The following is a 12,833-nucleotide window of genomic DNA, read 5'->3' on the forward strand; positions in this document are numbered from 1 at the left end:
GCACTATTTCATAAATTGTGTGACCAAATGTGCACACTGGTCGCAAATTTGGACACCTAACTTTATAGAATCCGGGGAAACTATGCCCAGAAACCTTAGCTTTTATAAATTTGTACTGAAATGTAACAGAATATGCAGTTTGCTATGTGCAGTTAATATTTGAAGAGTAACCATTTAATTCAGAATAGATGTGCTGTCTTGACTTATTCTTGTGTCTTTTTCATAAGGCCTCCAGCCCGGCTTGCACAGAATTGGAAATGAATGTAATGGACTGGTTGGCTGAAATGATGGGGCTCCCAAATCATTTCCTGCACCATTGTCCTAACAGCAAAGGAGGAGGTGTACTACAGGTACAGCAGCTGAGGGAGGGGCATCCAAAGAGCAGAGGAGATGGTTTTCTATAGGTCGAGTGAGTGAGGGAGGGTTCTCCAAACCCCAAAGGGTGAGATATCCTATGGGTAGAGTGGCAGAAGAAGGGTTATCCAGACAGAAGAAGAGGAGACATTCCATAGGTAGAGTGGCTAAAGGAAGGGCATCTAAACAGTAAAGGAGGAAATATCCTATAGGGAGGGGCATCCAGATAGCAGAGGTGTCCTATGGGTAGAGTGGCTGAAGGAAGGGCATCCAAAGAGTAAAAGAGGAGACATCCTATAGGTAGAGTGGTTGAGGGGCCTCCAAACAGCAAATGATAAGAAGTCTCACAGGTAGAGTGGCAAAAAGAGGGGTATCCAGACAGCAGAGAAGGAGATGTCCTATAGGTAGAGTGGCTGAAGGGCATCCAATCAGCAGAGAAGGAGATGTCTGATAGATAGAAGAGAAAGAGATGTCCTATATTGGTAGAGTGGTTGAAAAAGGGGCTCCTGTATTCTACATTTCACCACTGCAGTGTGGTATATCAATCCTAGTATGCAAATCCTAGAACATATAATACAGATAACCCCTGCTCCTCTCAACTTCATGTCATCAAAAATATCTGTTATTTATTGATAAAATATTTGTGTTATAGACAGTGGCATAACCAGATGGCCAATTTCAGTTGGGCCTGAAAGTAAATTGAGTGGGCTGAAAATTTCTTCACTGCCATCTCCTCCCTGATGCACCCCCCCCCCCCCCCCCCCCCCCCAAAATCAAAGAAATACCGGAGCTGGCAGGGATCTGCAAGCTCTGCCAGCTGAAGACCTCCTTCTCACTCCTAAAACTTGGCTATTGGTAGTAGTGTCCCTGCGCCTCCACTGCCACCACTGGCCTCCACGCATGCTCGGGGGGGGGGGGGGGGGGGGGGAGGGGATAGCAGCAGCAGCAGCACAAGGATACTACTCAGAGGCGTAGCCAGGTTTTGATCTCAGGGGGAGCAGACTTTTATAAAATAGGCGCCGCTTGGTGTCAGCTAGACAGCAGTGTCTGTGTTGTTGCTCAAGGACTGTGGCGGGCAATGATTAATACAGGCTGTCTCTGTTGCGTCCTGCCTACAAGGAAACAGTAAGTTACATCAGGAAGCAGGACACAGAAGAGGTCCCTGGACTGGCCAGAGCAGGCAACCTGTCTTCTTAACTACAAAGTAAAAATATTCAAATCATGACCTCAGGAATAGCACACACATTCCTTCCACTGCTAGACACCTTGTTTAAATCAGATGGGCTTTTGTTTGTGTGGTGACTCTACAGGATGTGGAGACCACTAGTCTTCAGGATTTTTATTTTGGTTGCCCCAGAGTGGCTGAGCCTACTTTCAAATAGGGCTAGACACTTTGCCATTCAGGTTTTCAGGCTATCCACAATGAATCTGCATGAAAAAGATTTGCTTGTAATGGAGGCAGTATATGCAAATCAATTTCATGCATATTTAATGTGGATATCCTGAAAACCTGACTGGCAAGGGTGTACTCCAGGACCAACTTGGGAAACACTGCCCTAGAACACAAAACTTACTACCCCATAACAGCCCTAACCCACCTATGAAAAGACAGTGCTATATATATTACACTGAGTTCTCGAGCACCAATATATCTACCATTGGGAAACGGGAACAAGCTACACTGCTACACATTCCTACACAGACACTACATGTTAGCAGAATTTTTCACCTCAGTCGCACATGCAGAACATGGACAGACCCTCATCTATATAACATGAGTAGCAATACTGGGTCGGACCAAAGGTCCATCTAGCCCAGTATCCTGTTTCCAAAAGTGGCCAACCCAGGTCACAAGCACCTGGCAGAAACCCAAACTGTGACAACATTCCATGCTACCAATCTAATACAGAATAGGGAGCCACAAAAAAAAAAAACCAACCCAAAACAAAAGAAACCACCACCAGCAACAAAAATTGAAATAGAGAACCCCCTCCTCTCTGCCCAAGGAAGCCAGACTCTATAAATAGTGCAATACTGGTAAAAAGAAACAAAAAAGCATTTTCTCCTGTACTTTGCAAAATAAACATAGAAAAAATATACATTTTACAAAGCAGGTACATCTCAGTCCTTACAAAGTATTAAATAAAAATAATGTTTTTTCTAGCTTTGTTGTTTGGGAATTTGGCTGGTCCCAGTCTTTTTTTCCATGTTCCATGAGTCAGCCTTACAAATTCTTTTCCAGGCTGGACTTTCCATTTCTTCTCTCTCCTCTTGTCTTCTTCCTTTCCTTCTCTACATCTATTTGGCACTGATCTTTCGTTTTATGTCCCCACTATCAAATAGCTGTGTATAGAGCTCCCAAGTGATCCAGTTCCAGAAGGGAGATTTTTCAATCAGTCCAAGTGTGAACTCTTATCCCACATTCTTGTGGGATTTGCAGTCCCTGATTCTACCCATCAAAATCTGTGCTTAGTACATCCAAAATGACTTAAGAAAATGCACTTAGACCCCTGCAGGGTTGCTAATACTGTCATATTAATAATATCAAATTCAAAATAAAATACCTTTTTTTACTGTTGTTAGAACAATTTATTTTTTTCAATTGCTTTGGTCCCACTGTCTCTTTTCTGTTTTTCTCTGTTTCTTCTGCCTTTACAGGGTTTCCTGCCCATCTGACATTTCTTCTGTCTCCAAGTGCACCATCCTTCTTTCCTCTGCACCACTATTTGTCCTGTCCAGCATCTCCCTTCTGTGTCCCTTGTCCCTACCCTACCCCCAAGTTCAGCATCTGCCCTTTCTGTTTCCCCATCTCCCCCCTTTTTCAGCACAAGCCTTCCTGGTCTCCTCATCTCCCCCTTTTCTAGCATCTGCCCTCCTGGTGTCCCCATCTCTCCTTTTTTCTAACATTGCCGTGTCCCCATCTTCCCCCTTTTTCCAGCATTACCCCTGTGTTACCATCTTCCCCCTTTTCCAAAATTACCTCTTTGTCCCCACCTCATCCCCTTTTCACCGTTGTCCCCATATCCCCATTCCCCCTTCCAGTAGTGCCCCTCTGTGTCCCTATCACCTCCTCCCTTTTTCAGTAGTGCCCCTCTATGTCCCTATCTCCTCCTCCCCTTTCCAATAGTGCCCTCTCTCTGTCCCTATCTCCTCTCCCCTTTCCAGTAGTGCCCCTCTGTGTCCCTATCACCTCCTCCCTTTTTCAGTAGTGCCCCTCTATGTCCCTATCTCCTCCTCCCCTTTCCAATAGTGCCCTCTCTCTGTCCCTATCTCCTCTCCCCTTTCCAGTAGTGCCCCTCTGTGTCCCTATCACCTCCTCCCTTTTTCAGTAGTGCCCCTCTATGTCCCTATCTCCTCCTCCCCTTTCCAATAGTGCCCTCTCTCTGTTCCTATCTCCTCTCCCCTTTCCAGTAGTGCCCTCTCTCTGTCCCTATCTCCTCTCCCCTTTCCAGTAGTGCCCCTCTGTGTCCCTATCCAATCTCAGTTTTCCCTTCCCAGTGAAGCCGTCATCGCCATACTCTCAAAACAAAGCGAGCAAACCTATGAGCTGCTGCATCCATGTTGTCACTCTTTATTGTTGGTAGCATTTGTATTTAATCTCACTTATATTCTCAAACATGCCAATTTGTGCAGTATACGGATGTACACTGAAAAAGTATAATAATGGAACGGAATATAGGTAGAGTAGTAATTTGTTGTAAATCGAAATCAGTGTGTCATTTGGAGGGGCTAGATATAGAGGCACTCTAGCACCTATTATATTCGTGCAGAGATTTTTTTTTTCTCCTGGTAAAGGCCACTAAAACAGAATATAAGAAAGCCAATGGGCTGCATTAGGGGCTTATAGCCCATTTAGTTATGTTTAAACAAAAGAGATCTGCATTAAAAAAATATTTATTTTTATTTTGACCTATAAAAACACTTGTCCCTGAAACATGCCTAAAAACAGAATAACCAGCAGCCAAAGTTTTAAGAGTCTTTTCAGTGAAAAGGAGGTCTTTGGCTGGCGGGGCTCGTGGATCCCCGCCACCTACAATAAGGATGCACAAATTTTGGGTAGGCCTCAGCCCAAAGTGGTTGGGACCCAGCCCATCCAGGCCCACCTATGGCTACGCTACTGGTTCAAGAGTAAAATAAAGTGTCATTTAATTTTGTTAAGTGCAGTGCATCTGAAAACACTAACTAATCCATAATGTAAATGTACTATTACAAATTGTGATGATTATAACATTTAATTTTTAGAAATATAGTTTTATTAAGAATCATCTGCTTGTGTACATTCCACATTTATTTATTACATCAGAACAGAAAACTGAGACTCACCAGCTTCCTGTGTCTCAAACTATAGCCATATTTTACCGCTACCACTATAAATTTCATGCATCTTGCTGGCAGGATTATCTTTGCCATGCCTTGGTAGACTTCTGGGAAGGTTTCACCCATGACAACCAGAATTCATAAGAAGCCAATGTCATAGGTAGTTCCTGATATCTGCATCCCTTTCTTTACCTAATCAAATACTATTGTAGGGGAGGGGAAGGCGAGTGCAATTCTGGTCACGTGGAGGGGCATAATCGAACGTCGCCGGCGAAATAGGTCATTGGCGATCTATTTTGGCGGTGGCGCAACAGCTGGCCGGAACCATATTTTCGAAAAGATGGCCGGCCATCTTTTTTATCGATAACACGGTTTAGCCTGGCCAAATGCCAGAGTTCGCCAGGTTTGAGTTCGCCGGTTTTGTTTTTCAGCGATAATAGAAAAAACTGCCGGACATCTCAAACCCGGCGAAATCCAAGGCATTTGGTCATGGGAGGAGCCAGCATTTGTAGTGCACTGGTCCCCCTGACATGCCAGGACACCAACCGGGCACCCTAGGGGGCACTTCTAAAAATGTTTAAAAAATACACAAATAGCTCCCAGGTGCATAGCTCCCTTCCCTTGGGTGCTGAGCCCCTCAAATCCCCCCAAACCCACTCCCCACAACTCTACACCATTTCCATAGCCCTTATGGGTGAAGGGGGGCACCTACATGTGGGTGCAGAGGGTTTGGTGGGGGGTTGGAGGGCTCAACACTTAGCACCACAAGTGTAACAGGTGGGGGGGGGGGGGGGATGGACCTGGGTCTGCCTGCCTGAAGTGCACTGCACCCATTAAAAACGGCTCCAGAGGCTTGCATACTGCTGTCAGGGAGCTGGGTATGACATTTGAGGCTGGCATACAGGCTGGTAAAAAAGGTTTTTATTTGTAATTTTTTAGTGTGGGAGGGGGTTGGTGACCACTGGGGGACTATGGGGAGGTCATCCCCCATTCCCTCCGGTGGTCATCTTGTCAGTTGGGGCACCTTTTTGAGGCTTGGTCGTGAAAATAAAAGGACCAAGTAAACCCGGCGAAATACTGATGAACGCCGCTTTTGTTTTTTCCATTATCCGCGAAAGCCGGCCATCTGGTAGCTATGCCCATGCCCATCCATGTCACGCCTTCGCTATGCCGCCGACACGCCCCCTTGAACTTTCGCCGGCGCGTCAATGGGAAAGTGGCGATGGTGTCAAAAATGCTCTCGATTATACCGATTTTGCCGCTTTTGAGAGATCACCGGTGATCTCCCGATTTATGTCGGATGATTGCCGGCGATCACTTTCGAAAATAAGCCTGTAGATCTCAAAAAAGATATAGCAAACACAAAAAATTCTGAAGTAGAGATAGTCTTTTATTAAGGAAGATTTTCAGGGACTGTGTTCCAGGGTGTGTGGGCTACTTTGGAGAAGACTCATTAGCCAGTGTCACATCAAACGATTTCCTTTGGAGATGGTGTGGTTAGGGATATTCCATGGGAGATTCTTAGTAACCTTGAAGTGTGCAGAGGGAGATCCTGTTCTTCTAGTTCTCTGGCCCATTTCTTTTAAGGACCTGAAGATCAGATACAAGAATTTTAAATCTATCCCTGTATTGTGCTGGTAGCCAGTGAAGTTTTTGTAGAAATGGTATGATGTGATCATATCAATTAAAACCAGCATTCTTCTTGTACTAAGTTCTGAAGCTAATGTCGAAGCCCCTTAAAATTTACACTCCAGCCCATCCCTATCTATTCAGTCATGATCAGGGCGTAGACCGTAGAAGTCTGCCCAGCACTGGTTTTGTTTCCCAATTACTGGCGTCACCACCTAATCTCTGCTAAGATTCTGCTGATCCATTCCTTCAAAATCCAGTGGATATGTGGAATGGCATCCTGCGGGAGGTGGTGGAGATGAAAACGGTAATGGAATTCAAACATACGTGGGATAAGCTCAAAGGAATCCTGTTTTGAAGGAAGAGATCAGCAGAATCTTAGTGGAGATTAGGTGGCGACGCTTCGACATTAGCTTCAGAACTTAGTACAAGAAGAAGTTCCAGAGTTTTCCCCCCCGCTCCCTCCCTCCCAGTTGCAGGGTCGGCCCTCTCCCCCTCCCTCCCAGTTTCAGGGTCACCCCCTCCCAGTTCCTGGGTCCGCCCGCCCCCCTCCAAGTTCCAGGGTCTGCCCCTCCCTCCCTCCCAGTTCCAGGGTCGTTGCCCCCTCTCTCCCTCCCTCCCAGTTCCATGGTCGTTGTCCCCCCTCTCTCCCCCCCCCCCTTCCAGCCACCCTGCGATGTTTAACTGCAAAATTAGGGAGCTGTGTAGTGTAATAAAACGCACCTGCAACGTTGTGAAGCTGACTCCGTGGCTTCACTGAAGTGAAGGGTTCATCAGATTCGTCAGTCTGTCACCATCTCTCTCGGGCCCGCCCTCACACCTCTGATAGGTCAGCCGCCTTTGATGTCATCACGTTTTGACGTGAGGGCGGGGCCGAGAGAGATGGTGACAGACTGACGAATCTGACGAACCTTACGAACCCTTCACTTCAGTGAAGCCAAGGAGTCAGCTTCAGAACGTTGGAGGTGCTTTTTATTATAGTAGAGATTCTGTATTGTCTTGACATTGTAAGTAGCATACTGTGCCACAAAATTTATTTTATTTGAATATTGTGTTCTGCTGTAATTATCTGTCGCCTATGTCTAGATTATTATTGTTGTACACTGCCTTGGGTGGATTTCTTCAAAAATGTGGTAAATAAATCGTAATACATAAATGGAAAGAACAGGGAAAGGGGATGGGATTTGATATACTGCCTTTTTATTTTACAATCAAAGCGGTTTACATATTATATACAGGTACTTATTTTGTACCTGGAGCAATGAAGTGTTGAATGATTTGCCCAGAGTCACAAGGAGCTGTAACACGAATCAAACCCATAAAATTTAGTTGTAAAAGTATTATCATAGGAAAATATATCTAGTTGTTCATGTTGCAAGATGCCACACAACAAATAATGCATTATTCTCCTGCAGAGTACTGTTAGTGAATCAACATTGGTTGCTTTACTGGCTGCAAGAAAAAATAAAATCTTGGAAATGAAATCTGATGAGTTGGATGCTGACGAGTCCTGGCTGAACTCTCGCCTCGTTGCTTATGCATCTGATCAGGTATGTTTGTGCTTAAGGCGATTACATCGGGAGCAATGCTGTGGCTTATGGTTTGAAAAAGAAAACAAAGAAATACATTACAGTTTAGACACTGTAAAAATCAATACTTTAACTATATATGTTATTCCAGGAGTGGGCAACTCCAGTCTTCCAGTGCTACAAGTTCGTTGGCTTTTCAGGATACCTACATTGAACATGCATGAGATGCTTTGGCCACAATGGAGGCAGTGCATGCAAATACATCTCATGCATATTCAGCATATTTGAAAACTTGACCAGCTTGTGAGACTTGAGGACCACAGGTACTTCCTGTGTTATACCAAATTGTAAGAGACTAAACATGCCTCTCTTGAAGTTTAGGCCCTTTGCTTGTAGAGCTCAGAGGGAATGAGGTGAGATGTGATGAGAGCCTAATGGATTGTAGTCTTCAGACATGCTAAATTAAGAAGGCAGCCGGACTGAAGGAACAGCCTAATAGAGTAGTGGGTTGAGAATGAGGGAAGTCCCACTGACATTCCTTTCAACTTTGGACATAGTAACATAGTAAATGACGGCAGAAAAAGACCTGCACGGTCCATCCAGTCTGCCCACAAGATAAACTCATATGTGCTACTTTTTGTGTATACCTTACCTTGATTTGTACCTGTCCTTTTCAGGGCACAGACCATATAAGTCTGCCCAGCACTATCCCCACCTCCCAACCACCAGCCCCGCCTCCCACCACCAGCTCTGGCACAGACCGTATCAGTCTGCCCAGCATTATCCCCGCCTCCCGCCACCGGCTCTGCCAACCAATCTCGGCTAAGCTCCTTAGGATCCATTCCTTCTGAACAGGATTCCTTTATGTTTATCCCACGCATCTTTGAATTCTGTTACCGTTTTCATTTCCATCACCTCCCTCGGGAGGGCATTCCAAGTATCCACTACTCTCTCACTTAGTACAAACTTAGACTGCAAGCCTTCTGAGGACAAGAAAATTCCTAGTATATCTTAATGTAACTCATCTTGAACTTCTACTGGAAAGGTGTGAGCTAAGTTCAAAAAAGGCGGTTAAAGATATTTGCAGCTGAATTTAAAATGGAGAGGTAAATAGGATCGAGAGTACCCTGGAGTTAGAATCCTGACAGTGGCTATGACAGTCAAAGGGTTTCTTTATGAGTATGATTTTTGTCTACTTAAAGGGAGCTGGAAGCCCCCACTGAGAAGGAAGCTGGATAGCTGGGCACTGTAATGGCCCTGCATCCATTAACTTTACAGTGGCCTTACTATCAGGAATGTCCCGTCGTCGTCGTCCCCCCCCCCCATTTTTAGTGCAACGTAGTATACACAGGCACGTGAATGCTGGACTGGAGTAGAGAATGACGCTATAGTTTGGTGCTCAACAGAGTTATGTTCATAAGAGCACTGACTCTTTAAAGTATCACATCATGGGGACTTAGTTTTGTCAAGATATTTCAAGGCTGTTCAGCATCGTTTTCTTTTTAACATAGGAAATGGATATATGTTTATTTTATCTTCTCAAATCCTTAGTGGGGTAAATCAAGCCCTTATTAAATATTTAGCACCTGCTACTAAATGGTTCACACACGTTTATTCTATTGACAAACCTTACATATTATACAAAGGCACAGAAACACTTTCTGCTATAGCTTATTCACTGACATACTGTATATAGCAAGCTTCACAGTGTTTCAGATCTGGTTAAGATTGTCATTGTAATCATCCTACTTCCTGTCATATATTTTAAAATCTCCATAATAATGCCTGATAATAAGGCTAAGTTATTTGGGGGGAGGGGGATGACTTGTCTTGCAAGGGTTTACAACTAATTTAATTGCATATTAACATATGACATACTAATGAAATATTTATGTCATCAACAAACTGTTTAATATGAAAATCTAATTTATAGCATTATTGCTATCCAGTCCCTAAGAACATAAATATATTTCTATTAATTACAGTAAAATACACAAAATAACTCTACTAATACTAGTGGAGAGATTTTCAAATGTCTTGCTTATTAATTTAATTAACAATTTTGAAACTTTTTTTCTAAAAAAAAAACCTCGGAGAACATCATGTGGTACTTGTGTATTCAATTTATCAATCATAGGCTTAAGAAACCTCCAAGCTTTAATTGAAAATTTTTAAATTTTTGTATAAAAATGCTCTTACTTAGCTTAATGAACATTTAGTGAAAGGTTACCCCGACGCTGGCCACCATTTGATGGTGACTAACCCACTGCCTCAAGGGATGATGACCTTAGACCAAGCAAGCAGAATGTCATAAAAAATAAACATAATCACAAAATTCATCACTGCTCTCAAGTCCAATCATGACCTGAGCACTGTTTAAAAATGGCAGCTAAGCGTTTCATGGGTGGTACTTATATTCTGCTTCAATCAAAATCTTGAAAATACTGCAAGCTGATAGGTTTTCAGAAACTTCAAACAAAGATAGAAAAAAGACAACTGTGGCTAGAGATATAACTTATTAATATCAAAAACTAAACCACAAAAAAATCACATTAATAAAAATGATTCCACTGGATGCATGCATTCAAACCTGTGAGATGTAAGTAGTTGAGGCGATAAATCCATTGCTGTTCTCTTTGTAACACAAATAAGCGACGGTCACCTCAGCTGTCACTCAGTTTATGCCAAAACATCTCAAATCAGTGAAAACATGATTATTTCGAAGACAGTGATCCACTATTGGAGCGCCCCTATGTTGGTGATGTAACATGCTGTGATGTTCAATCAAGCATGTCTTCAGATAGTAACATAGTAACATAGTAGATGACGGCAGAAAAAGACCTGCACGGTCCATTCAGTCTGCCCAACAAGACAACTCATGTGTGCTACTTTTGTGTATACCCTACTTTGATTTGTACCTGTGCTCTTCAGGGCACAGACCGTATAAGTCTGCCCAGCACTAGCCCCGCCTCCCAACCACCAGCCCCGCCTCCCAACCACCGGCTCTGGCACAGACCGTATAAGTCTGCCCAGCACTATCCCCGCCTCCCACCACCGGCTCTGGCACAGACCGTATAAGTCTGCCCAGCGCTATCCCTGCCTCCCAACCTCCAGTCCTGCCTCCCACCACTGGCTCTGGCACAGACTGTATAAGTCTGCCCTGCACTATCCCCACCTCCCAACCTCCAGCCCCGCCTCCCACTACCGGCTCTGCTATCCAATCTCAGTTAAGCTCCTGAGGATCCTTTCCTTCGGAACAGGATTCCTTTATGTTTATCCCACGCATGTTTGAATTCCGTTACCATTCCGTTTTCCTCTCCATTTCTTATAGTTTGTCCCACATAAATGTTAGAACAGGGGCACAAAATGATCTAAACTACAAAATATGACAAGCAAGAAATAGTGTGTTTTCCTTACAGTCACTGGGATTAACAAACTTCTGAAGAATTAAAGTTACAGAACAAACAGAACAACTCTGACAGGCACTGTGTCCTCCTATTTCACCCCCCTCCCCCCCTCCCCTGGTATCTGGAGACTCTCAGGATAAAGCGTTGGTGAAAACTTCTTTTTGAGATTTCTTCCTCATTTAAAGCAACTCTTATTTTCTTACCTTAAAAACCTGAAAGGATCGTGAGAACATTCCAGTGTCTTTTCAGGATTTTAGCAACTTGTCTACTCTCTCCACCATATTGTAACACATAGGCTATGGCTACATCTTCCTCATATTGTTGTTTAGTGCATGGACTGCATAGCATATCACGATTATTGTATAGCGCCCCTTAATATGCAGTTTTTACTATTTTTTTTAGGATAACCTCTATTGATCAGTTTCTTCTGTAGAACCTTTGATTGTTATTTAAAGTCTAGAAGAACATAATCTATAAAGTAAAAATTGTGACGGAGGTAGAATATTCTTTAGTGCTTCCAGATGACAGCTGTCAAAGTGTAAAAAAGTGTTACAGCCAATGCCCTTTCTGAACACAATTGTAACAAAATCCTGCTCTATCCTGGAAATCTAAATATCTAAGAAAGAAATCTTATCCCACTTGACTGACATTACAAACTTGATCATCGAATGGCAACTGTTGAGATTTCTCAAAAACTCATTCAATCTACCAATGGTGCTTATCCAGATCATAAATATGTCATCAGTAAATCTTGTCCAAATTTTCACATGACCAAAGAATTCAGAAGTGTAAACAAAATTTTCTTCGAATCTGGTCATAAATAAATTTACCTCAGAGAGTACCATTGTGGCCCCCATGCCTACCCCCGAGACTTGTTGGAAAAAAATGACCATCGAAGTCAAAAAAAGGTTTTTGTCATGGCAATTTTGATCAGAATGACCATGTACAGAGAAGTCACATCAAGTGTTACTAATAAAACCTCACCCTCATCCTCTAAAGGTATAGCATTTAAAAGATGCAAAAAACGAGTGGAATCACGTTACCTGTGGACCTCTCAACTAATGGGTGCAAAAACTATATGCAAAAATGGACAAAGGCTCCAAAAGAGAGTCTTTACTCAAAACAATTGGTCTTCCAAGAGAATTACCTAGAGTCCTTTCTTATGTATTTTTGGCAATATATAAATCAAAGGAGTCTTTGGATATTTTTTATTTAAAAAAGGAATTCTTATATAGTTAAATATCCTCTTTGGAGACCAGATGTCATCAATTCTGAAATAACATTTTTGAGATCATCAGTTGGGTCACCAGGAAGTTCAATATAATCTCTTTCATTATGTAATTGTCGATAAATCTTTCTGATGTAATCACATCTATTCAACAGAACAGGGAAGAGAGGGGAAATGCACATAGATGGTAGGAATGGAAGAGAAGAGAGGAGATGCAGTCCATGGATGGAGGGAAAGGGAGGAGCTGGAAACTAGATGGATTTGAGAAGAAGGCAGAAAAATGGAAGAAAGTTGGATGTGAAAGATGGATATATGTCAGGGAATGAAGAAGAAAGGAGGAGAGAAAAGAAATAGTGAATGGACAGGAGG

General features: G+C 43.1%; 1 protein-coding gene across 1 annotated transcript in view; it reads left to right on the forward strand.

The window, feature by feature from the left end:
• HDC (histidine decarboxylase) overlaps window positions 1–12,833 on the forward strand; it is a 42,809-nt gene that overhangs the window by 12,837 nt on the left and 17,139 nt on the right. The window contains exons 4-5 of the mRNA XM_030190422.1: window positions 228–350; window positions 7,716–7,850. Coding sequence (XP_030046282.1) covers window positions 228–350; window positions 7,716–7,850 — 258 coding nt within the window. The remainder of the gene's footprint in view (window positions 1–227; window positions 351–7,715; window positions 7,851–12,833) is intronic.

The sequence above is a fragment of the Microcaecilia unicolor genome, chromosome 1 (genome assembly GCF_901765095.1).
Source record: "Microcaecilia unicolor chromosome 1, aMicUni1.1, whole genome shotgun sequence".
NCBI lineage: Eukaryota > Metazoa > Chordata > Amphibia > Gymnophiona > Siphonopidae > Microcaecilia > Microcaecilia unicolor.